At 46.1% G+C, this 23,937-nt stretch overlaps 1 protein-coding gene and 1 long non-coding RNA gene across 2 annotated transcripts; both read right to left on the minus strand.

Annotated features, from left to right (window-relative positions):
* Window positions 1–3,858: 3,858 nt before the first annotated feature.
* On the minus strand, window positions 3,859–23,682 carry LOC135381860 (neprilysin-1-like). The gene is made up of 10 exons (XM_064612569.1): window positions 23,588–23,682; window positions 23,312–23,436; window positions 22,055–22,105; window positions 21,004–21,165; window positions 20,360–20,455; window positions 18,613–18,818; window positions 4,840–5,037; window positions 4,253–4,383; window positions 4,139–4,206; window positions 3,859–4,037 (listed from the first exon to the last, which is right to left on the minus strand). Exons 1-10 carry the CDS (start codon window positions 23,680–23,682, stop codon window positions 3,859–3,861), a joined length of 1,311 nt encoding a protein of 436 aa, XP_064468639.1.
* LOC135367406 (uncharacterized) lies at window positions 13,666–14,709 on the minus strand. Its single transcript, XR_010414452.1, has 3 exons — window positions 14,643–14,709; window positions 14,517–14,570; window positions 13,666–14,397 (listed from the first exon to the last, which is right to left on the minus strand). It is a non-coding gene; the product is annotated as an uncharacterized LOC135367406 (long non-coding RNA).
* Window positions 23,683–23,937: the final 255 nt, after the last annotated feature.

Genomic DNA, 23,937 nt, shown 5'->3' on the forward strand with positions numbered 1-23,937 from the left:
AAAAACGACGAAGCTGGGGCTGGGGGTAGGGAGGACGAGAGGAGAGGCGAAAAAGGGAAGGAGGTTGGGAAAAGAGGTCGGTCTGCGCATGCACACTTGACCCGAGCTTTTTTCCTGCGCTGCTGATCTGGAACGTTGTCAGTGGCTCCTGCAGATCACGCCCGCCATTTTTCTTGGACCATTACGTCAATAGGAGCTTCCGAAGGATACCCACAAGAGCACGCCGGATGCACCATGCGCGGAACACCCTCTTTCGCCTTCATGATAAACACGTGATGAGCGCTAGGACGCGCGTCAGTACGTGATGTTCGGGGAGGGGACACTCCTCTTTGGATCTGGGAACACATGATCAAGGAGTCGTCGGCCACCACCGGTCAGCAACTTGTGATCGGGAATCCAGTTCACTATGATGAACTCGTTCATTCAGTTCAGTTCGGTTCACTGAATCGTTCAAAAGAACAGTTCACTACTTAAGCTCGCCGTGATGTTGTAACCACATGTGACCAAGTCCAAAGTCGAGAGTCATGGGTCATCCCGCTGTAGTAACGTGAAATCTCTGCGGCGTGCCAAGCCAACACCACCCAGATACAGAAAGCATGCGCGCTCGTCCACGTGACGAAACACTTAAGAGCCAGCCAATCAGGATCGTGTTTTCAATGGCCGTAGCCAGTCGCGAACGTGCTTTTAGCGGTTGTGGCCATGGAGGAGAACCACCTATCATCATCATCAACAACCACTTTCGTCTGCGAGTTGTGATTGAACGTCGTCGCGTACTAAATGGGAAAACTTGGAAATAAAGCGCAAAACGGTCTGAATCTTTCTCAAACCTGATTTAATGGAAAGCGTCTTGCACTTTTTGTTTAAATGTTTAGGTCTGCAGGTTTCAGGTAAGCTCCAATAATTTGAGTGGTTCTTGAATTGGCAGAACGGTGGATCGCAGTTGCAGACGAATTCTGACTCTTAATGGGAAGAGGGAGATGAGGCAATGCGCAGGCTTTCTCTATCTAGGTGCTGTTGGCCAAGGCTGCGCCTTTCAGAATACATCGTCTGATTCCCGATTGTGCACTTTTTCTGGAATTATATTGTGACAGCAGCTACATCTTTCAGACTTTCAAGGCATCCGCTTTTATTACAGGCTTGAACGCGTCCGACATGTCATTGGTATGTGCATACCATGTTAAAACATGGATTGGGCTAAATCTGAAATTCGCATGCCGGTCATATGTGGTCATAGGCGACAAGCGAATGCAGGTTAGGGGCCGTCACTCGCTGTCTCATGAAAACACATTGTTGCACTGGAATTATCTCGTTGTTTACATCTTTTCCGCGAGGCTTAGCTAGCTTAGCTCTTGCCCATGTATTCAACTCTGCTTTGCCAGCTTTACAACGGCAAACATAGATGGCCACACCGTAAACTGGAGAAGAACTGAGAAGTATTGGAGAGAGATGAAACTCGGCGAAATGGGAAAGCATTGTTGCTATCGTGAGGGACTGTTGTGAAATGGTGAACGAGTGCATTCGACGACATGGTTTGTTCTCTCTGAGCTGTTCATTCACGAACGATACATCACTATCAGCAACACCGCTCGATCCGGAGCGTCTGTTACCGCTTCGGACACGCAAGACATTCTTCGGTCACGTGATGTCGAAATCAAGGACTCGAAGGTCGCCAAGGACCTCGACGTTTTGGGACCGCTGACATCATGGAAAGGACGAGTGGTGTAGCACTAATCTAACTGTGGGTCATTCTGCGACACCCAGTTCCTCGCAACAGAGTGTGGCTCTATGGAGCTGGTGTTCTCCCACCAGATAGGTATTCGGTATTCGGAGAGGACATCGACAGATTAGTCGAACTGTAAGGGGATGTCTTTCCTAGGTGTACATGTGGCAGCTATATCGCCATGCCGACCGAGCGGGAGAATGGGGAGTTTTAGTACATTATAAGCTATTGCCTTTGCGTACCCAAGGGACAGCGTGGCCGTTTCGCGCAGTGCGTGAAGCTCTCTTTTTGTTTTGCGAGTATGCGGAACTACCAACCTGTCTGCGGAGCTTGTTGGACGTGTCGGTTGTGTGTCCGGTAAGGTGGTTGTTCATTTGTTGGCCGGTTTCACTAATGTGTTGCATAGAGCAGTCACCGCATTCAATGCAGTATATGACCTTTGAGCTTGTGCACGTGAATGCATGGTTAACGGAGTGGGTGTAATTGCTCGAAGCGCTTTTGATTGAGTTAGCGTGTTGAACGTGCTGGCATGCTTTGCAGCGCGGAAGGTTGCAGGGGCATGTTCCAGTGTACCGGGTGTTCGTTTTGCTGATTTTGGCATTGACGAAGGAGTCTGCTAGGTTTTTTGCGCGTCGGTATGGGTCACCTGAATTGGATGGGTGAATATGTTGCTAAGTCGGTCACTGCTTTGGAAGCGCGGCTCCTGTTTCCGTAGAATGGCCTTGATGTTTGGAAGTGCGTTGGAATATCTTGTGATGAAGCTGATTTGGCACGCGTCAGGATGTTTTCGGTGTTCCAGAACCTCGTTTCGATCGAGTGTTAGTACCTTGCGACTGAATTCGGTTAGGGGGAGTCTGGGTAGTCTCTTTTGGGCAAGTGTGCTGCAGAGTTCATCAAGCTACTCAGATCTGGGTCGCTTGCACAAATTCTGCGCAGTCTTACACTCTGCCCATTAGGAATCCCACATTACAGTGGCGCGGGTGTGACTCTTAAAACGAAGCTGTTGTTGTTTATCATTTGGCTTTCTGTACAGGGTTGTGGTGGGGTTGCCATTGTCTGTGATATTGTGGTGTCGACGAAGTTGATTGAGTGAGTTGAGTGTTGTGATGTGAACTTTATAGTGCGATGTGCCATGTTCAGTAGATCTACAAACTTTTGAAATTCATGTTTCCCTGTTCCCATATTATAAGTATATCATCGATGTATCGAAGGTACACAGTGGGTTTTAATGCCAGGGCGCTAAGAACTTTGTTTTCTAGCAATCCCGTAAAAATATTGGCGTACGTGGGTGCAACAGGTGTGCCCATAGTTGTACCGTGTACTAGCAGGTAGTATTCGCCATTGAACTCGAAGTAGTTCAGTTTAAGAACAAAGTCCATTAGGGCGAGGATGGTTTCCGTGTCTTTTCTGGTGTTTGTTGTAGAAAGGGTATTGCAGAGACCTGTGACTCCGTTCATTCACTCCAAAGCGGCCATTCACTCCGACCGTAAAAGCCTGAACGCACCCTTTCTTCCCTCCCGGCTGTCGACCCAGAATTATCATGAACCTTTAACACGTCATACCTAACCCTTTCAATACCATGCCAACGATGAGGACGATGCCCAAAAGAACAGTCTCTGTTCGAAATATCGGCGGTTCCTGTCCTGAGGCACCACCCTTCGTCGCTGAAAAGAATTGTTTTCATAACGGCACCTGTTTACGAATTATTCTGCCGGGCGACCTTCGTGAAAAACCCGGCAAAAGCTGATTTGCATTAGTCATTTTGTTCTTTGATGTTTCATCGTGTTTGAGCTGTTTTTCACCCAGAAGAGTGCTCGTACGAGCGAGGTGGTTGGTATCTACAAAAAATCATGGCGAAAGAGAGGGATGAAACACCTTTTTCTCTTAGGTAACAAAACAGGAAATATAATTTCTAGATCAGGTCAGAGCTGCGCATAAAAAAGGGAGTCTTGCTCCGAATACCCGGAACCCTACTTATTGGTCACCCTCGAAAGCTGAAGCAAAAAGAGAGAACAAGTATAGATATACATGAACGCCATGCTGGTTCTCTTGCGTGCGCAACGAAGTCGAGCAGCGCAATTAAAGGATGCATACATACGACTGCAATATCAACATATAGAGAACATAGCAATGGGAGCCTATTCTGCATGATTGCCAACCATGGGCGCCGCCAGGATTTTTTCCAGGGGTGGGGGTGGGGGTGGGGTGGGGGTGCGGCAGGACAGTATGTTCAGGGGATCGTTTTCGCGGTACATGATCTGCTTGTAATGATGTGCGCCAACTGCCCCCGGAACTACGTTGTCTTGGCTCAGAAACCCTACGTTTTTGAAACGTAGAGAGCTGAGAGGAATCATAACTCGTGATTGTGTTGCGAAGGCAATATTTAGGTGCTGAATCCGGGGTGGGGGAACGCCCCACTTTTGCCCTCGTGACGGCGCCCATGCTGCCAACGACTCTCCGTTGCTGGCACAGGGATTCGCACTAGTCTATAATAAGTTATGTGAAATACAGGACCTTACTGTATTGCCTCACCTGTTGACAGTGCCAAGGAAGTCGAATACTGATTTATAGTACTCCGTGTCCCACACAATAACGGGTTCTTTTTCGTCGACTCTTATGCTGATATTGTTGAAAATATTTTTTACGATCTCCATGAATGGAAACTAAATTCAGAAAATCATACAAATGAAGAGTGTTGTGGTCCCCTCTCACCATTACGGAGAAAGAACATTCATTATAGAACACATGGTCGAAAGCTCAGAAGCTACACCTGTTTATGAATGTAAAACAGAACAAAATATCTAACTCTTGGGCGCCATACAAGAGGTACAGGTTGAGTCACTTGATGAGAGATCTCTATTCAGCGAATGTCGTGCAATTGATGTACTAAAGATTCCTTAAAATAGAAAATTGGACTAAATGTGATTTTATGATAAGGTACCTTACCTCCGAATGATTGCTCTGGAGTTCACCCACAGTTACTTTATTGTACCTAGCAATATAATTACGTCTTGCTGCTTGTGATCGGGTTCTCTGTGAACACACATGGTTTGCTATAGAGATCGCCATACCATAACTCAAGCACACTTTTCTTTCTTATGGAGGCGTTTTTGTCTTACGTTTGCAATCTGAACTTCGAAGTCAACTATTTCGTCTGCCAAAGCACTAGGATCCTTGTGGCCCGTGGAGCCGTTTGTCATTAGTTTCGTGACATTCACGATGTACGCTTTATATGCTTCGATTATTTTCCTGTTGTGCTGGTTAGACTGGTTCAGAAACTGGTTCCGGCCAACAGTTCCAAAAATGTGCTGGTCCATCTGAAAAGTTTGCCATAACACTATTTTCATCAGGTTATGTTACATGGGAGATGAGTATGTAAGGAAAGGGAAGAAGATGATCCGTCCCTTTACTATTAAACTATACCCGTGACACATTGACACTCAATGGCCATCCCGCAGGAGGTCGCCCATCCACATTTGATTTCGCTGACACGCGTCAACGGCGAATCTGCTCTTCTGAGTCCTTTTCCGAAGGGGCTATCGGTTATCTTCTTTGTGACTGAAATGCTTGGAACACAGAGCCAGCCGGCAATTTGCAGCACACTAATATCTAAAATTAAAATGTATGCCTTTAAAATGCGCGTTAATCGTGCAAATTGTTCCCTGGGAATAAACGAGCTTCATCACGCCTAAAGCGACCGATGTTTAATTGAATACACGGACGTCACTCATTTTTACCTCGTCACGATGGAGACTTGTACTAATTATGAACTTGGCTGTGAGATAGACGAACGTAAGTGTTTGAATTAAACGCGCATGTACTGTTATTTGCTTTAATAATCACCAATCACGTGTAGATAACTGTACCTAGCAATTTAAAATTTGTTGCTTCCAAATATGTCGTATTTATGCACTTTGTCTGTCGATCAGATTTCTCTTTCGTGTGTTTCAACGGAAACAGAGAAGTTGCTTCGAATGCAACGGTGTTTACCCGTACATAAGATTTTATGTTTTCCGGTGTTGCTGCTATGCCATATGTGCTTTGTCTGTTAAATCGCTTGTGTAGTATGTCGACATTCCATATAGCACGTCGGTCTTCGATTAATTTCGACTCGATCCCGCGTGTATCCACTCCACTGGAAGATCAACAAACCAAGGAAAACGCACGAATACAAAACCAATATGACGCACGAAAAATTGCACAAAACGTGTTCCGATATCAGTGAGAGTGCACACTCGATTGGAAGACATGCGCAAGACCATGCAAGACCATTGGAAGAAATGCGCAAGAACGCCTGATCTTGAACTTTCACATAGCGATCGTTATCGTTACATTTAAAGCTCGCGCGCTCCAAAACCGTTTTGGTTGACTCGCGCAAGTGCTCGTGACGAATCATATGCCGAAGTGATGCATTCAGCACGCCTGATGGAATAACGAAAAGTTGAAGATCATTCCCCATGTCCACAGCTAGAAATTTGGTCTGTCGTCAAAACAGGGAGAACACGTCTTGAGAGCAGCTGAGTTCTTAGTGGTGCTGACTCCCCAGTGTGGCATGCAGATCGACAAAACGCGACACACTGACCGCGTCCTCTATCTTGTCGCTATTTGATATTGTGCGTGTGACACGGCTGCCTTTCTGATTATGGAGCTTGTCCACTAGCTTGCTAGCGTTTATGCCAGTTTACATGAGACTCGATTACTCAGATTGGTACAATGTGGTATTACAGGTGGAACAAATATTGACGCGAAACGGACGAAAATTCCATAAATTTCTACCAACGTACGATGAAAAAAAGAAAAAAAGTCTGTTCACAAGTACCTCTTCCCGGAACATTTTCATACCATCGCTATTATCCTTTGTAAGGTGGCGTTCTGTTCGCCAAGGGCTATCCTATCCACCCTTCCTTGTTTTTTAAGTGTTGCTGCTCTCACCCCCGCGCTTAGTGAACCAACATAGATCGATTCTAATATTTTAATTCTTGCTCTTTCCACTGCCTGTTGTTTTGCACATGCTTTGATAGGAATATTTCAGAATGTCAAGTGATGTGAATCACTTTGCTGATACAGGTTTCACCGCCGTGGAGTCGCGACATTGTATTTTTATTGCCATTTTCTTAAGCGATGCGCGATCCGTGCACGTACAGAGTCACAACATTGCGTTGGAAATCGGGATCAGAACTATACTCCCGGCACTTGTAAGGTAGATGTTCAAAGTCCAAGCAACTACTCCATTTTTTCTCCATCCGACTTCTAGTGTTTGTAAAGTGACCTGGGATGTCAAGCAGGGTGATTTCACGCAGAGTCAGGCAGGGTGGTCCGGTCAACCTCTCAGATTTTCTTCGTTCCAATATATATTGAAGCCTAGTGCTTAAGAAGCACATTCACGGACGAGATAGCTGAAAATATCTTTGTCTCTATCATAATATTTGCCTCTATATTTTGTTGAAAATATATTTGCGGCCGCTCCACACCAGATGAGATGAACGATGCCCACACTGCTGTAACTCGTGACGATCCGTTCACCACTGTTATCTACAGGAAGTCCAGAGCCAGTGGTATTTCCATGCTATTTCGGCCAGCATCTAGTAACTACACCTTCTGGAAGGTGAATCCTAATGCGGTAATGCGGTCGCCAGTGAGATACGCCTGCTAGCTAACAGGTTACGCACCACCGTTTCCACCGAGATGGTTCTCTCCTCGTCTCTGTACGGTCTGAAGCAGTTGCCCGCAACCTTCTGTCAGCTAAGTGTTTAGCTGGAATTCCTGTGCTACCATCAATATCCCAATCGTATGCCAGAAATATGGGCAAGATTTATTATGTTCCCAGAGAGTACTCGAATGACGATCTCGTGGTCTACCTCAAATACGCAGGGGTTATCTGCACGGCGACAAGTTCGGCATTCCATGGCAGAAGATGCTGGTGATGTGTTAACTCCGTAATGCAGGGTCATCCTGACTTTTGAATCCAAAATCCGTCTTCCACACCGAACTGCCATCGGATTTCAGACCTTCATAGTCCACGAGTACATCAAGGGCTCCATCCAGTGCTATAACTGCCAACTATTTGTTCATATCACTCGAAATTGCCGAGGTTCTACACGGTGTGGCATTTGCGCTAGGCCTCACCAAAGATCAGGCTGCACCAATTAAAGACAGCAACGTGTGCTAACTGTAAATCCGACCATCCCGCATAATTCTTGATGTTCTGTGATAAGCGCCGCAGCCAAGAGACACCAAGATCGGATACTGCGACTCCCGTCTTACCCTCCCAGGTGTGGCAGTACGACTTTCACGTGTGGTACAAATGTACAAGAATTTCCTGCACTCCCGCCCCGACCTGCACGTGGCGAACGGAGGTCGCAGAAGACCATCGCAGCCACCCAACACCTCCCGGTCAATCAAGGCAGATTACACGCAATTACGCCAGTGTGACGGGACGAGGAGGCATGAGAAGATAGTTACCACTATCAGCCACTGAAGATATACCTTCTCTGCAATTCTTCTCTGCAGTGCTCACGGTACTTAAGGCAATTTTCTGCATTTGCTGGTACGTCGCAACTGCCCGAGGTTAAAGCGCTCCGCGCACTTGAGGCTTTATATTTACCTCAGCACAACGGCATCGTATAGAAACGCCACAGCTATGCAGTGATATACTCAAAGCCTGCGTGACAACCTCTATGATTTTAAATCACATCTACAACAGTACGAGTTTCGTTGCATAGCTGTATGGGAATACGACATGGACGCTGCACATCGCGTTAATGGATGTAGTCTATCGATCTCATCGATCCTCTGAGAGCAGAACAGCGCTATACCTTTGTAATGACCTCCTTGCTGCGCCCATAGGGTCAGTCAGGCATTATGATTATGCCACCCGCAGAATCTGTCTTCGGCCCATGCTGTTAACGGCCGTCAGTATCGATATACGTCCCGCGGTACAGGTTTCGTGGAGTGATCGCGAAGGCTTACTTGATTGACTGGAAGTCCCGGGTCTCGTCCTCTGCGACTTTATGCTCATCATACGGGCTGGGGAAGCCGGAAGAAGAACGGCAGCGGAAGGAGGTTGTTGGAAGCAACGGAGAATCGTCACATGTGCCTACGGAACAATCGTGGGCCAACTTATATGCGATCACCAACGCCACACAATGTACTGGACCTTTTCCTGGTGCTCAGCTGACGTAATTCGTCACTTGCCGTGCGCTACGGATGTCGACATCAGAGGTAGCGTCCCTTTACCTTTATATATTTAGCACAATAGACTGTCCCTCTCAGCAACTACTAGGACTGGACTTTCGTGAAGGCCTCAGCACATCTGGCCACACCGGTATGTCATCAGAGGCTCTCTCGCAAGCAGTTAGTTGCGGCGTTCAGAACGCGGTGGTCACGTCTAAAAGGGTGACGGGACACGTCCGTCATTCTGCAGCAATTAGCCACCTTAGGGCATTACGCCGCCGAGCAGAAAGAACGGCTCGTCGGAGAGGGCAACTTGCTGACATTGTGACGTACCGTCGGATGAAAGCTAAAGTAACATGAGAACTTAAGAAAGAAGACCGGAAGCGTTGGCGTAAGTTTTGTGAATACCTTTCACCGTTTGACCCTGCCACAAAGATCTGGAGGGCAATTCGATCACTGAAGGAGACGCTCCCTCAAAAGAATCCTCTCGCAGCCTTGGTTACCGTCAAGGGTGTAGATGAAAACACGCTAGCGACGAAATCTATGTGGTCCTAACGACACCAGTGGCTGCCTCGACCCCGGTACACTGCGGTTTTTTCCAGAGTTTGACACCTGAAGCCAAGAGTAGCCAAGTAGCCACGAGCTTAATAGACAAGAGGTTAATATGAGAGGATGAATTACGGTGAACGTGAAGCGGTCAGGTAAGCGAACTGGCCAACAGGTCAAGCGAACAGGTCAGAGTTCTGTTTAAAGCTCTTCCAGGAGTCCAGTGGTCCTGTGAGCCTCACAAGCTGTATGGAAAAAAATTATGGAAAGAATCTTTTTGCACCGTCACGACTGGTGGCTCGAAAAGCAAGGTGTGTTCCGTCACGAAACGGCTGGATTTAGTCAGCACCGAAGCTTCGTGGACCCCTCTTCTCGATCTAGTTTCTACAGTCCAACACGCTCGCGCTCACCAGCGGATCGTCGTATCGGTATTCCTAGACATGAAGCGCGCATGTGATACAGTATCGCACATTTGTGTGCTCCACGCCTTACGCTTTTTTGGGGTATCCGGTCGACTCTTCAGCTGGCTCCAAGACTTCCTTACGGACCGAACTGTCGCTGTCCGTACATCCCAAGGCCAAAGCCCTAAATATCATGTCCATCAAGGTGTCTGCCAAGGAAGCATTCTGAGTCCTACACTCTTTAATGTGATGATGGCGGGACTAAAATCGGTAATTCCTCGCAAAGTCGCGTTCTCTGTTTATGCAGATGGCGATGTCATTTTGACAGTAGGAAAATCGTGACCAGCCACTCTGCACCGCTTGCAGCTGGCTTGAAATAATGTACATATGTACATCACGCAACTTGGGATGGACCTTTTGCCCCAAAAATGCGTCGAGCTCCCTTTCACACGCAAAGCTATGACAATTTTTTTCCTCTTTGGGTTGGTGCCAAGAAGCTTGAGCCTGTGCACGTTTCCATCACTTCCTTGGCGTGGTCATGGACTCGGACCGGCGCTGGGCTCGCCACATTAAGCGCCATGAAACCAAAGTGCAGCGATGGCTCCCTGCAATTCAACATCTTTGTGGCTCAGGATGGGGCTGCGATCAGCCCTCCCTTCTAGCAATTCACACAGCCTTGGCGAGGGCGACTGTGCTTTACAATCTTCGAATCCTGCACAGGATTTTCACAACATCCCTGAACACCCTTCGCACCCTGTTTGCTCGAAGCCTTCGTAGCTGCCTTGGAGTTCCCAGAATGGCTGAGACACAGTAAGTCCCGGCTGAAGCAGGTGAACTCCCTGTTGAGGTTAACGTGAACGTGAAACGGCCCGGCACTTTCGCAGTTTGCGTGCGCACATTCCCCTTCACTCGCTCTTCAGGAACATTCGATACCGCGCAGAAAGCGGCTTCTATCGACTATCGTAGGGGACACGCCAGAGTTTCACTGGCTTCGCAGCTAAGCCTGTAACACCGCCGGAAGCACCCTGGTCTCTGCCGGTACTTCCCACCTTCGTAAGTCTTCCGAACCTTCTGAAACGAAGAGATGAGAATCCCCCTCAAGTACTTCGAGCCCCCCCCCCCCTTTTTTTTGCTCAGGTAGACGACACGTTTTCCACATAGCAGCATATACAGATGGCGCATCCAGAAATGGCAAGTCCTGCTCGGCATTCGTCATACCATCCGAAGGCGTAGTGCAGGGACGACGCCTTTCGCATCCAACCTCATCAACAGCTGCAGAACTATATCATATGATATCCTTTTCTTTCTGCAGCACATAGTTGATTTTACCACGCGGGAATGGGTAGGCTTCACTGACTCAAAATCTGCACTTTAAGCTATTGAAAATTCATTAGTTCGTCGAATGCGACTCGATGTGGCTTTTAAGGGGTATACCCACATGCGGTGCGTATGCGCGGAAACCGCTTTCCGCTTGTCATGCGCGGCTTGCCGCCTCCCCTCTCCGCTCCGCTCGCGAGTCTCTCGTCCACAGCGGGAACTCGTGAGACTGAGGAGCCGATCAAAATGGCGAGCGACAGCGAAGTTGAGCTACTGACCGTCATAAACGTTCTGCTTTTCACGTCTGTGCTTTTGCGAAATCGACAGCGTAGACGAGGGGAACGGAGGTTCTGGATCCATCCTTTGTGGCGCCACCGAAACGAGGAAGGCCAGGCGAATTGCCTCCTGCCACGTTTGCGCTGCACGGATGAAGCTTTCTACCGCGAGTAAGTCCAAGTCTTTACGATAGGTTCCAGTAACCAAACACTACACGTTCTCGTAAGACTTTTTCCTGCTTGTTTTAACTCAAAATAGCTTTCTTCGAATGACCCCCGCGGCGTTCGACACCTTGTTGGGATATGTTCGGGGATCAATCGAACGCAGGGACACACGCTGGAGGAAAGCCATCCCGGCGAGTGAAAGGCTGGCATTGACTCTCAGGTATGTTTGGGACTAACCAAAACTACGGGAAGAAAGTGCGCTATAGATCCAAATTTTTTCGATCTGTGAATGAATTCACCGATTTCTGCATTGGTCACAACATGGTGTTGTGACCAATCGCAGCAGAAAACATGAGAACAGAAAACCCAAGACCTGTTTGATCCTTCTGAGAAAGTAACAAAGTTACTAAATGGATGGTTGTGTTGCTCATAATGCTACACACAACGCACACATAATAGAAAATCAGACTACCTGTAGTGCGATAAAAGATTTAGGAAAGCATAGAAACATAATCTTGGCTGCCTCCAGGGCTGGAGCTTAACTTGAGTTTGAGCATTATAACATGGCACTGCGACATATAAGAAAGTTCTTTTCTGTAGGTTCCTGGCCAATGGGGACACGTTTCGGAGCACCTCATTTAACTTTCTTGTTGGCCGCTCAACAGCCAGCAGAATAATTAATGAAACATGCGAGGCCATATGGAACTGCCTCCAGGGGCAGTACCTAGCCTTTCCATCGACAACTGAAGAATGGAGACAGGTGATATGAATGATGTTAGCATGATGTGCATGTGAAGTAACACATTGATAGGAGTGCCATCTTCAAAAATTATACATTTCTTCAGATTGCATCTGAAATGGAAACAAGATGGCAGTTTCCCAACTGCATAGGGAGCATCGATGGCAAGCACATTGTAATTGAATGTCCAGCCAAGTCTGGCTCGCAGAACTACAACTACAAGGGGACCTTCCGTGTAGTCCTCCTTGCCGTCTGTGATGCTCAGTACCGGTAGGCCTGCCTCCTACTGTTTAGCACCGTATACTAAAATTCTCTAATGTGCTGCTCAACACAGCTTCACCTATGTTGACATGGGGCACCTTGGCGGTGAAAGTGATGCTGGGATTTTTGCCCGTTCAAAGCTTCTTCAAGTGCTTGAAGGCAGTGACTTCGGCATCCCGGGGCCAAGGAATGTGGGGACAGCAGGGCCAATACCACATTGCATTGTTGGAGACGAAGCCTTCCCTCTCAGGACGTTCTTGATGCGGCCATACTCAAGAAGAGGTACGCAAACCAAAATGAAAATAAAACCGCTTGGGCTATAGGTCACACTAGCTGTGTCTTGCAAGAAATAGTCTTATCCAAGCAACGTTGCCCATATTTTACTATTTCAGCTGCAAGTGAACACCACCACAAAATCTTCAACTATCGCCTGTCACGAGCCAGACGCCTCATCGAAAATGCTTTTGGCATCCTGGCCAACCGGTGGCGCATACTCAGGAGGCCATTTAAAGCGAAACGAGAGAATGTGGAGAGAATCGTGAAAGCATGTGTGGTGCTTCACAATTTTGTTATGAAGACATCTTCAATGTTCTACAATCCCATAGGTGCATAAAGACAACTTAGCCTCGTGTAGGGTATTTCAGCTGAGACAAGGTGTGTTTCAATCCCAGGGTACACCGACTACGAAGATTCCTGTGGGAACCTGCAGAGTGGAGCGTGGAGGGCAGACGGTGGTGATCTTGGACTGCTGCGCGGGCTAAGTGGAATTGGCTATCATCCCAAAAAGTCAGTAAACCCATAGATATGGATTCGTAAATGTCTTTGCTCACATCAGGCTTGCACTAGAATAAGCTTATCTGACACTTCACAAAGAAGTCTGCTCAGAAACTGGTTTCTTCCTCGACGTTTTTGCGGACGCACAACACGGGCTGAGTTAATGAGGGTCCAAACATTAATGCGACCTATTTGGCACTTCAGTGCCTGTAGCCTTGTAGCATATCAGAAATAAATAACAAATACAGTTTTCAGCATATGCAATCCTCTTGTTTACATTAATTGCAGGTCAGCAGCAGCAGTCCGAGACAGACTTGCCCTGTATTTTGTGACTGAGGGGAAGTTGCCATGGCAAGACAAACACATATAGATCAAGGTATTTTCTATTCAGAAGTGCAGATGCATGTACTGTTCGCAACACGGTTGTCGAAGATCTCCATCCCATGGCCGAGCAGTCCCCTATCAGCAATCATGCACAAGGGAACTATACCAATACTGTCTCCATGGGGACGCCATGCAGCATCACCTGTCAGGACATAGAACCATCACATACTCAGCATAGTCTGCTAGGGAGAGCAGTTGAACGTGGCCTCCCCTCGGGGAAGGTATTGGTATAGTTCCCTAGTGCGTGAAGTCACCTATAGGGAACCGCTCCGCCACACGCTGGAGATTTTAGAAAACCGTGTTCCAAACAGTACATGCAGTTCATTCGTTTAATCTGTTTACACTACATAAATATACATTAGCTGACAAAGCAACATTGCGACAGACAGAGAGAACTGTCCACAAATGAGAGCTCAGTAGTCTGCACTGGTGGCCTCCAGTTCATACAATACATCTCCCAGTTTGTGAAAGGCCTCTCTTCTCTGTGTCTTTCCTAGTTCACGTAGACGTGTAGCCAGAAACTGGCAGAAATGATGTACATCATCCTTTTCTGCTTGCAAAGTCTCCAACTTTGAAGAGCATGCTTCTAAGGATCGCTGTATTGACTGGTCAATCTGATTGCCAGTTCTAGATTTCTTGCTCCTGGGAGGAAAAAGATGTAATATACATGCTTGGGGTACACCAGCGTCACTGAGGTCACGAATATTGTTTTCAATTTTCAAGTTATAGTGTGAAAGTACCTCACATTTTATTGTACATACCTTCCAGCATGACTACAGGACTCCTGCAGTCTCTTTGTTGAGACAGTGGGTGACCTAAAACAGCGAATGGATTTCAACGTAACAGTAAAGCTATCCGTACACATCAGCATCCATAACGATACTCACTGGTCAAGGCATGGTTCCCGTGGAAGTGTGGACTAGGAGACGAACTGAACATCCTGTTCCTGCACCATGTTGCTTTCTTCGTCTTCCTCACAGCTATAAAAAGAACAAGGGTGAAAAGAAATGTGACAGGTTTACTATCTGAGTGGTTACCATGTGCAGATGCTGGCGTAAGTGGATCATTGTTATGTATGCATCATTTTTGTTTCCTTATGTCAGTCAGTGCTTCTTAAACTCAATCTGCCGCACTGCAGCCCACCAAATACATAAAATATAGTGTCATAACCATCCCCGCATTTGTGGTGCATTGGCTTTAGAGTTTGGTGCGTAAACCGTAATACAGAGACTTGATTTCTTCTTGAATGGTAATAGTCTATTGCTTATAGTTCCTTGTGCACATCACAAAGTCTTATACTTGTTCATGTCAACAGGAAAAACAAAGTTTAAGTTTGTCATTGGAAGTGCCTCAAATCCAGGTTACGTGTTTTGCTGGAAGTACTGAATTTTCTTTAGGTGTGTTACATGTAGTGCCAAATGTATTTCCTTTGTAATTTCTGTGCAAAAAAGAAAAAAGGCTACTCTAGACATAAAATGCAGTGTAATTGCTAAATATGTCGCATGCTAAATGGCTCATATTTCTATATCTGTCTCTGGTATCTCCATTAACCCAAGCATTCACTTACAATGAGTTGAAAAGGTCTGTGACTGTAGTGGGGGTGGTTGATCCAGCAGAGGTACTATGTTTTTAAGAAGAAATTGTATGTTATTCCTTGTGCAAATGTTCGAAATGCAAAAAGTAAAATTAGAACTGCGTTGTACCAACATACCTGCTGTTGTCTGGAATATTTGTTACAATGCTGCAATAAACAAATGCACACAAATAAATTAGCATGCATGTATGCCTTTTGCTCTAGTAAACAAATGTATTTGCTAATGACAGCCTTCTGCACTCAACAATCAATTGTGCATTGTAATTCAATTTCTAAGACCAAAATCGTTCAACACTTACGTTTGTGAAATGCTCCCTGAACACCCGATTATAGTTTTCACTAATTCATAATGTTCCCAAGCTGGCGCCCCTGAACCACTTCTTTGATGTTTTGTGCAGCGATCCTTAAGGTTTTTCCATTTGGCCTCGCATTCCTTTCCTGTGAACAATGTTTCCTTAGCTTCTACCTTGATCGTGATCGCCACTATGCCAACTATTTGCGCTCTACTTACCTGTGATGCCGTATTTAGTACCGATGTCGGACCAAATACTTTTTTTGAGTCCGGTATCTTTGTAGGATGGCAACGACTTATCGTATAAACAGGGGTATAACCTGATATCCGCAATAAAATCACCGGTTGGGAAACGAAAGCTGCGGCTCGCCATGCTTTCCAGCTGAGGACGTTGTCAAAGTGCCGGGAACCGCGTGGGAGGCCGGAAGAAAAACAAGTCGTGACGCGACTTCCGTTCAACACCTGATTGGCTGATGATGCGCGGAATGCCGCTAAAAATCGTGCATTGCGCGGTCGAGGAAAAGCGGAAAGCGGAGGCGGCTTTCGCAAGTTGGCGGCACTCCGCATACGCCTTTCCGCGCAGTTTCTCCGCATGTGGGTACGCGCCTTTACAGCTCAGTGACGTTACCGCTTAAGACAAGTTGACTCTTCCAGATGCTGTCAATGCGGTGCTCTAGAAGATCTAGAGTCATTCTTTTTAATTGCCTACACTACCTACCTTCCCGAACCACGCTCTCCGGGTCTCTTAATCAACTGAACTCTCTCTCTCTCAAAATTGCTTGGTCCCTGGCCAAATCCAGCCCACCAACGCTGTGCCCTCCAAGCTCTCTTGGCATTTTTGGACACCATAGAAGTTCGAACCTTATTGTGAATGGGCTCATTGTTTCTTTCCCCACATCGCTATCAGCAATGTGGTGGAGTGTCGCCCCTGGTGATAACTTTCCCCATTCATCATCTTAAAAATAAAGTGGTAACAAGCGGTAACAAGCGGCATAAATGGTTAGGGAAAGCTTAGGAAGATGAGTACACAATCTTCTGTGGCTCATCTCATAGAGTCAACAATACAACAAAAATAAAGTTGTTGTTGTGCATCTTGTAGTTTTTTTTAAAATAATCTTCAAGAATGAACATTTCGAGCACCGCGCTTCCTCACAATTTTCATGCCCCGTATCTTCATAGCCATTAAGGCTATGCCGTTAATTTTTTCTGCCGTTAATTTCTGTTTGCTTGATCTTTGAGGTTGTAGGTTTTGCAGGTGTCTAGATAAAAAATCGCAAAATCGTCTCGTTTGCAAAAAGTCCTTACTTTTTGGCGTGTAACTGCTTTTCTGCAAATACGAGACAGTTAACACGAATGATATCGTTCTATTCGTCTTTAAACGCCCTTTCCTTGTGTATAGAACACGTTGTTGGCAAATCCCTGACATAGTTCCTAAGGTAATTTCGTGCGGTGTGATGAAGCAAAAACGCGCAACTGCGGTAGCGTATTTTTCATATTCGCCCACTCGTGACGTGGTGCATATTCCTCACACATGTTGTTCATGATAAGCTCGCATAGCGTTCTAAAAAAATCACTTCAGAGGTGTCCGTTTCAGTTGCGGACACTCAAAAGTAAATATATCACAGCAACATGCATGACGTGGTGCCGACAGTGCGAATGCGTTTTATAGCGCTGTAATTTAACGAATGTCACACACAGTGTGCGAACTAAGAAGCTGCGCATTTCCTGCAGGATAGATGAGATCATGTATCATAAAGCAGTGAAACATACTAAAACATAGTCAGCGCCTCTTTCCGTCGCGCCTGTTGTCTTTTTACAGCGTCAGCTGTGTAGTGAAGCCTTTCCCGTGATCACGTCAGCGTTGTCGCCATTCGCATATCCGCACAAAACTACATGTGCACGCATGTGCGCGTAGCGCTTGTAGTCAGGAGGAGAATCCCGCCAAGTTACAACCGCTATCGATGGAAAGTGAGATAGAAACCGAAGTAGGTCAGCAAAGTTTGCCGATGGCGTGGGGAATGTTGCGCAGCGCTTCATCGTGTATATAGTCGCACACCACTTTCCTACGTGATATGTCCGAACGACCGGACCTTACGCTGTGCACCGACGTCCGCCAACCCACAACTAGACATGGCTCATTCATAGGCTCAGTGTTCCAGAACAGCAGCCTCGTTCAGGACACCATTCAACTCGGCGAACATTTCAGCGGCCACAAATCAACACTCATCACGCTTAAATAAATTTGTCTACACACTTTCATCCGGCACCATTTCACCACACGCACAGCTGACGCTGCATTTCGCGTCATTTTATAAAGAATTTTTGTATCAAAAACTAGCAGATCCAAAAAGATTCCGTTCAACAGGTGGGTTATACGGCCAGGCGAACATCCTGTAAGACAGCGTTTGCAACTACTGGACGACTAATTAGCTAAAATTCATTAATGTACTTTTTAATTAGATGAGTTTCGGGAAATGCGAGATGGCAGAATTGAAGCCAGTCATTATTCATATTCACCGTCCATATTAGCCTGTGAAGCGAACGCACTTTTACATAATAAAATGTCAAATTTCGCTATGCAAATGAGCTGAAACTAGAACTACGCGCTTTTCGAGCGCAGCAAGGTGGTGATGGTGGTTGTGCTTGTGAAAGAGCTCACCGTTGTCGGTCTCACACAGGTGGGCAACGTCACGACTGACGCCCAAGCGAATGTGCGTCCTGGGCCAACTTGTAAGGGAACTGTGCTGACATATGTCTGAAAGCGTCTCAGGAAAACCCAAGAGAAACCCCAGACAGCACAGCCGGCACCAGGATTCGAACCCGGGTACCTCCCACTCTTGACGTGACATGGCCTGCCCGATAACCACTCAGCCACGCGAAACGCACGCCTGTAGCGTAAACGCACTCCAGCATGGGCAGGGGCGAATACTCCCATACAACCAGACACCGTTGCTACGTGTGATCCACTTACCTGTAGCACATAGTTGGTAACATTTCTCAAGTCCTCTAACACATACAAGGTGACTACTGGCGTTAGACCAAGTTTGAGCACGAGTTTAGTGAACGTCTCATTCCACTCAGGTATGTCGGCATCTGTATACGAGACGGGCCATTTTGCGATACCCACATCTCTCAGTATTCCTCGTAGCGCCTCCGTGCTGTTCTCTTCCGATGTATCTGAAACGGGTGTAACGAAATTTCTTCTTTGGCATACAGATAGGTGTACAGATATATTCGTTATCTGTCCGTGGGTTGTCGCTCTGATTATATCGAGTTGCCTGGCGGCGCTAAAACAGAATAATAATAAAAAAAAAGATTATATCGAAGCATGCTTGCTTTATGCGCTGAACTCACATTTAACGGCAGTTTGGCAGATGTTAATAGGACTGAGATGGTCTAATACACATGCCGTTGTGCGCTCCGCGAATGAGGAATTTCAGTGACACTTTCTTATGGTTCCTGCGAGCTTACTTTCTACTTCATTCAGTAGGGAGCCAATTTGTTTAGTTATTCATATACCTTAAGTGCCCACAGAAGGCATTTCGTTATAGTGGGGGGGACAAATGTGCACAACACACTGCATAACTATTACAGGGTTAACACAAATAAAACCTCTCACAGTTTTGCACAAAATCATTGTATGATTGGGATGCAACGACATGCTCGGGAAGAGAATTCCAATCGCGAGTGGCTGCCTGCAATGGTGAGTGATAAAAGTACTCGGCAGCCCCATATTCAGCTTGGAGAGAGTGACCAGCCAATGCTGGAAAAAGGGATTACGCTACCAAAAAGTTACATTGGTCACAAGACAGAGAGCGCTCTAAGCCTACACTCTAAACCAGGTAACGTATATGTAACAGTTAAGTACCGCTTCGCCAAGAGGTACATTTTTTTTTAAATGTACCTCTTAAATTTAAGAGGTACACGCACCCTCACGTGCGGTACATGCAACGGATAGCGCGCAGCGATTTAGGCCTACCCGTCGGGGTGGTTTCCCTCCTCTACGATATATTAACAGCCCCAGGAAGCTACGCTGTGCGATAAATATCACAAACAAATACCTTTATTCGAAAATTACATCCATTTCACGGGTGATGCTTGTCCATCGCGAGCGTGCATTGTCATGATGCACAAACTCGCCGAACACACGGGGCACACAACGTATATGGATGAACGCTGACTACTGCATCTCTCCTTCACCATTGCAGCTGCTCTGTGGTCACGCTTCTTTATCTTTTCCTTTTCTTCTTTATAATGTTTTATTGTTTATAATTCTTTATACTTTCTTATCTTCTTCTTTATAATTTATTGACTGGTATTCGGAATCACGTGAAATATCTTTGCAGCGCACGGAGATCGTGAGAAGGCGTTCGTACTCATGCGCCGGGAACACGCGGTACACATGAGGTACAGCTCTGCTAGACCGCGCCTAAAAGGTACCTAGCCGGTATGGATGGGTCTCGGAGCCCTTGTACCGCTTGAATTTCGCAGTGGTCGCGAGTACCTGCTGGTTGAGGACTGTACCTGCTGGTTGAGGACTGTACCCCATGCGTACCGCTTGGCCCAGATGCGGGTCCTCTTTCATGCGGTACATATCGGGTGCTGGATTTAGAGTGTACGCTTTTGTGAGGTGTAATCGTTCACAGTGAAGTAATAATTGTCTCGCTTTGCTTTTCAATTTTGTAATACCCATACGGAGAACCCAATACAATACTCACTCTCATTCATACACGACTGGTACGCTCGCAGTATCTTGTGCGTTATGTTTGGGCTATCCGGTGGATGGAAAGACAATGTTGCGTTTCCAAGGACATCTGTATTGGAACATACAACTTCTTGTGAGTCCTCGTAATATAGCAAATGAGCCTACATTGACAATTCATGCTGTTACTAGAACGCACTTTTATAACAAGGCAGACAAAGAATAATGTGATGGTGGTATTTGTGCACCAATAGGGTGCCTTTGCCACTTTTTGGAGACAAAGAAACAATTAAGGAATTAAATTAGTACTCGAAACGCTGCGTCATGTGGACCTTCTGAGGTTTCTCTGAGCTATCCGAGTATAGCGGACATTCCAGGTACAAAGCATTCGCGAAAAGAAGGTGTTTGCTCTCTTTTTGTTGTGCCCGTTCCACAGGTGTTTCTTATTCTATCAACCATTCTAAGCTTATATGCCGTTCCGCCACATCTGTCGCTAGGGCTGCCATATTCTATTTTTTGATTACAACAGTTTCTAAATGCTGCATGGGACACACAGTGGGAACTTGTTCAGTTCATTTAGCGGTCCAACACTATCTTGAACAGGTCATGCGCATACGTCTTTTCTAAATTAGTTAGCCTCTAATCGACCTATGCACGTACCTTTGAGTTCTGTCTCGAGATCCGCTTTAAGTTGAGTAAACACTCCATAGGAACTCTGGTCAGCAGGAATAGGATGTGCGTCAAGCCATTTCCTACAAACGTACTGGTCGAAGTCGTCACATGGATCAGCGCTCGTATTGAGAATACCTTGGAGAAATTTCGCTGAAAATGTAAACAAGCATATTGGTTTACTTAACTTATATTAAATACATTGCATTGTGAACAGTGGGTGGGGTGGGTGTACGAAAAATAAAATGGAGATGTGGTTCCACAGACGTGGAACTCAAAAGTACGCAACGTTCACTGTTCAGCGGCGTTGTGGTCTTGGGTAAACGAAGAAACGACAGGGGAGCAAGCGAGAAAGCGAAAAGTCAAAGAACGATGAACTAGCTTAGTAAATTTGTGAGTCAACAAGCTGAGTCCGGTAAGTTTCAATTTCTTCCCGTTGTACAGCCTAGAGTCAGAGTTTACTGTCTGCTGGAATCTCTAGAAAATATGTTTGAAAAGCACAAAAACGCAAGTTGTCTACCATGGGGTGCCACGGCCCTAATACTATGAGGATATTGAAAGGCCGATTGTCTGCAGTGCTGCAAAATCCAACTGCACGTAGCAACGCGCCTCACACTAGGACAGGAAAATCAAATATCGCGCGATATCATCCACAACACCACATAAGCTGCAGTTGGAGTTGGCCGCGATTCGACCTTGTGTGATAATCGGCTACTGTTGAGAACATTCAACCATTGCCCCTCAACATGTTGTGCCGTCATGCAGAGAGATGCGCTGGTGCAGCAAAATACAGAATAGAAATAAACAAGTGAAAATATATGCGTAGGTACACGCTTCATGGTATCTTTACTGCCGGTGATCCAACTGTATCCGCAGGATATGAACTAACAAAATACAAAGTCATTATGTGTTAAAACACGTTGTGTTTGATCAGGTGTTACTGAAGGAAAATGCGTCATTTTCCACCATTACAGATCCAGAACATCATGACCGTTTGTAATGCATTTAAATGACGTATTCGAGTAGTTGCGTTTGAGCTCACCTCTTTCTTCACACTGAGTGGTATTACACACTTCGCGCACGGACACCACCTCTGAAATAGCAACGAATCAAAATCACAGAAAGGTTTGCTGTTGAATGCACTTGTCGGCGAATGAAGATGAGCGATACACGTGGAGGCCCCAGTGCGGAGTCAATAACTTGCACAGAAAAGTTAAGCTGAAGATACATGTCTTCACGGATTCCTGTGTTCATTTATCAATGTTTGTTAAATAAACCATAATTTACGTGCAACGGTGAAGCTTCGGCTTGTCTTTTCTGTACCCCTTCCCCGACTACGGGCTCCACCTGTGTTGCTAACCTGTGAAACACTCGGCATTACAGTAATTACAGACTCGGCAAGAGAGTCATTCTGTGCACATGCTGAAGAGCGGGATACTGTGACATTCGACTTTCTCATTATCCGCCTTTAAAGCATTATTATGCACAATTTCGACTAGGACGTCACTTCCCTGTACTGTAGAGCATCAGCCAGGGCAAAACTGGAGTTCTCAGCAAAAGAACTGACATGCTTGCTAACTAAAAATATAGAGAGGTAGAATCATTATCATCATTTTGATCGTCCCCCATCCCAATCGTCGTCGTTCCATGGTAGCCCCGCGCAGTATGTTGACTCATCCTGTGTTCACCATGCAGTATCTCTGGAAGTGGTTGTCCTATGTTACTTGAACGGCCGGCTAAAGACCAAACCAATTTCTTGTTCGCCACCTCTTCTTCACATAATATCTTCTTCAAAATATGTACATAATCAAAATAATTATAATTTAGCAATGCAACGCAACGCAACACAGCACACACACACTGGATGACGATGATGTGGGCGCGAATCACAGACACTCTGGCGGTCCACTGCCCTATTGTTAATTGGGAACGGACGAGAGGATGATGATGTGAGTTGTACTTTTAGAGATCCGACTCCTGGCCGATGGAGCACAAGAACTCTGCAAGAATACGAAAGCCATGCATCTGGTGGGCAGCGTTCATTCACGGTTCAAGAGTTCTCACGAGGTTGAACAGCACACAATATCAAACAGTCCTTGGAGAAAACAAAGTATCCCGGTATGTTTTACTATGTACCCTTACTGCAGCTGCACTGGTGAACGCTTAAATTTGTGCGCTTGCTATTCCTTGTGCGGACAGGTCTTGCACAGATTCACCGAAGCCGTTACCTGCACGCGATCTTGTGATGCGCTACTTCGTGTCCAACATATGTTCCTTTGTTGGAACCTCTGACATTTACCTGTCGGTAATCCTCTTGTTGTTCCCAGGGAAGACAGACTGAAATAGACCAGAATGACCGAAAGGACGTTCCGCAGGCGCAGTTCACCCATTCCTGAAGATGAATCCCTGTCCGATAGCAGGAGCCTAAAATGTAAGCCGCAAATCATCCTTAAAACAATGAAAGGAACTTGATAGGATCAATAATATGTAACGTAAATATTTCAATTGAATTAATGCAGTGAACAAAAAAGACAAGGCACTAGCAGTGCGATTCGAACACACAATTTCTTCTTGCCGGTCAGAGATGCTACCATTGAAGAGTAGCATGCTTAACATGGCTACCATGGCCGGCCAGCAGCCCACTGCTGATGCTTTTTCTTCAACTGCCATCATTCAAGTGAAGTACGCAACTGGACTTTGTGAGGCTTCTGTTGTGATTGTTCTATGTTGAGCAGGTTCGTTCACTTCAACGTTACCACGGTAAATAATTTACATGAAAAATTCTCACATTACCGATCATAGCACTACACTATGTATCTGACGAAATTATTGCACATGTGATGCAGTTTCCGTTTGGACTGCAGAATTGCACAAATACAAGATAAGCAAATGTAAACCTCACTCTGAAGCTGAGAACAGCACAGT

Source organism: Ornithodoros turicata, chromosome 1 (assembly GCF_037126465.1).
Source record: "Ornithodoros turicata isolate Travis chromosome 1, ASM3712646v1, whole genome shotgun sequence".
NCBI lineage: Eukaryota > Metazoa > Arthropoda > Arachnida > Ixodida > Argasidae > Ornithodoros > Ornithodoros turicata.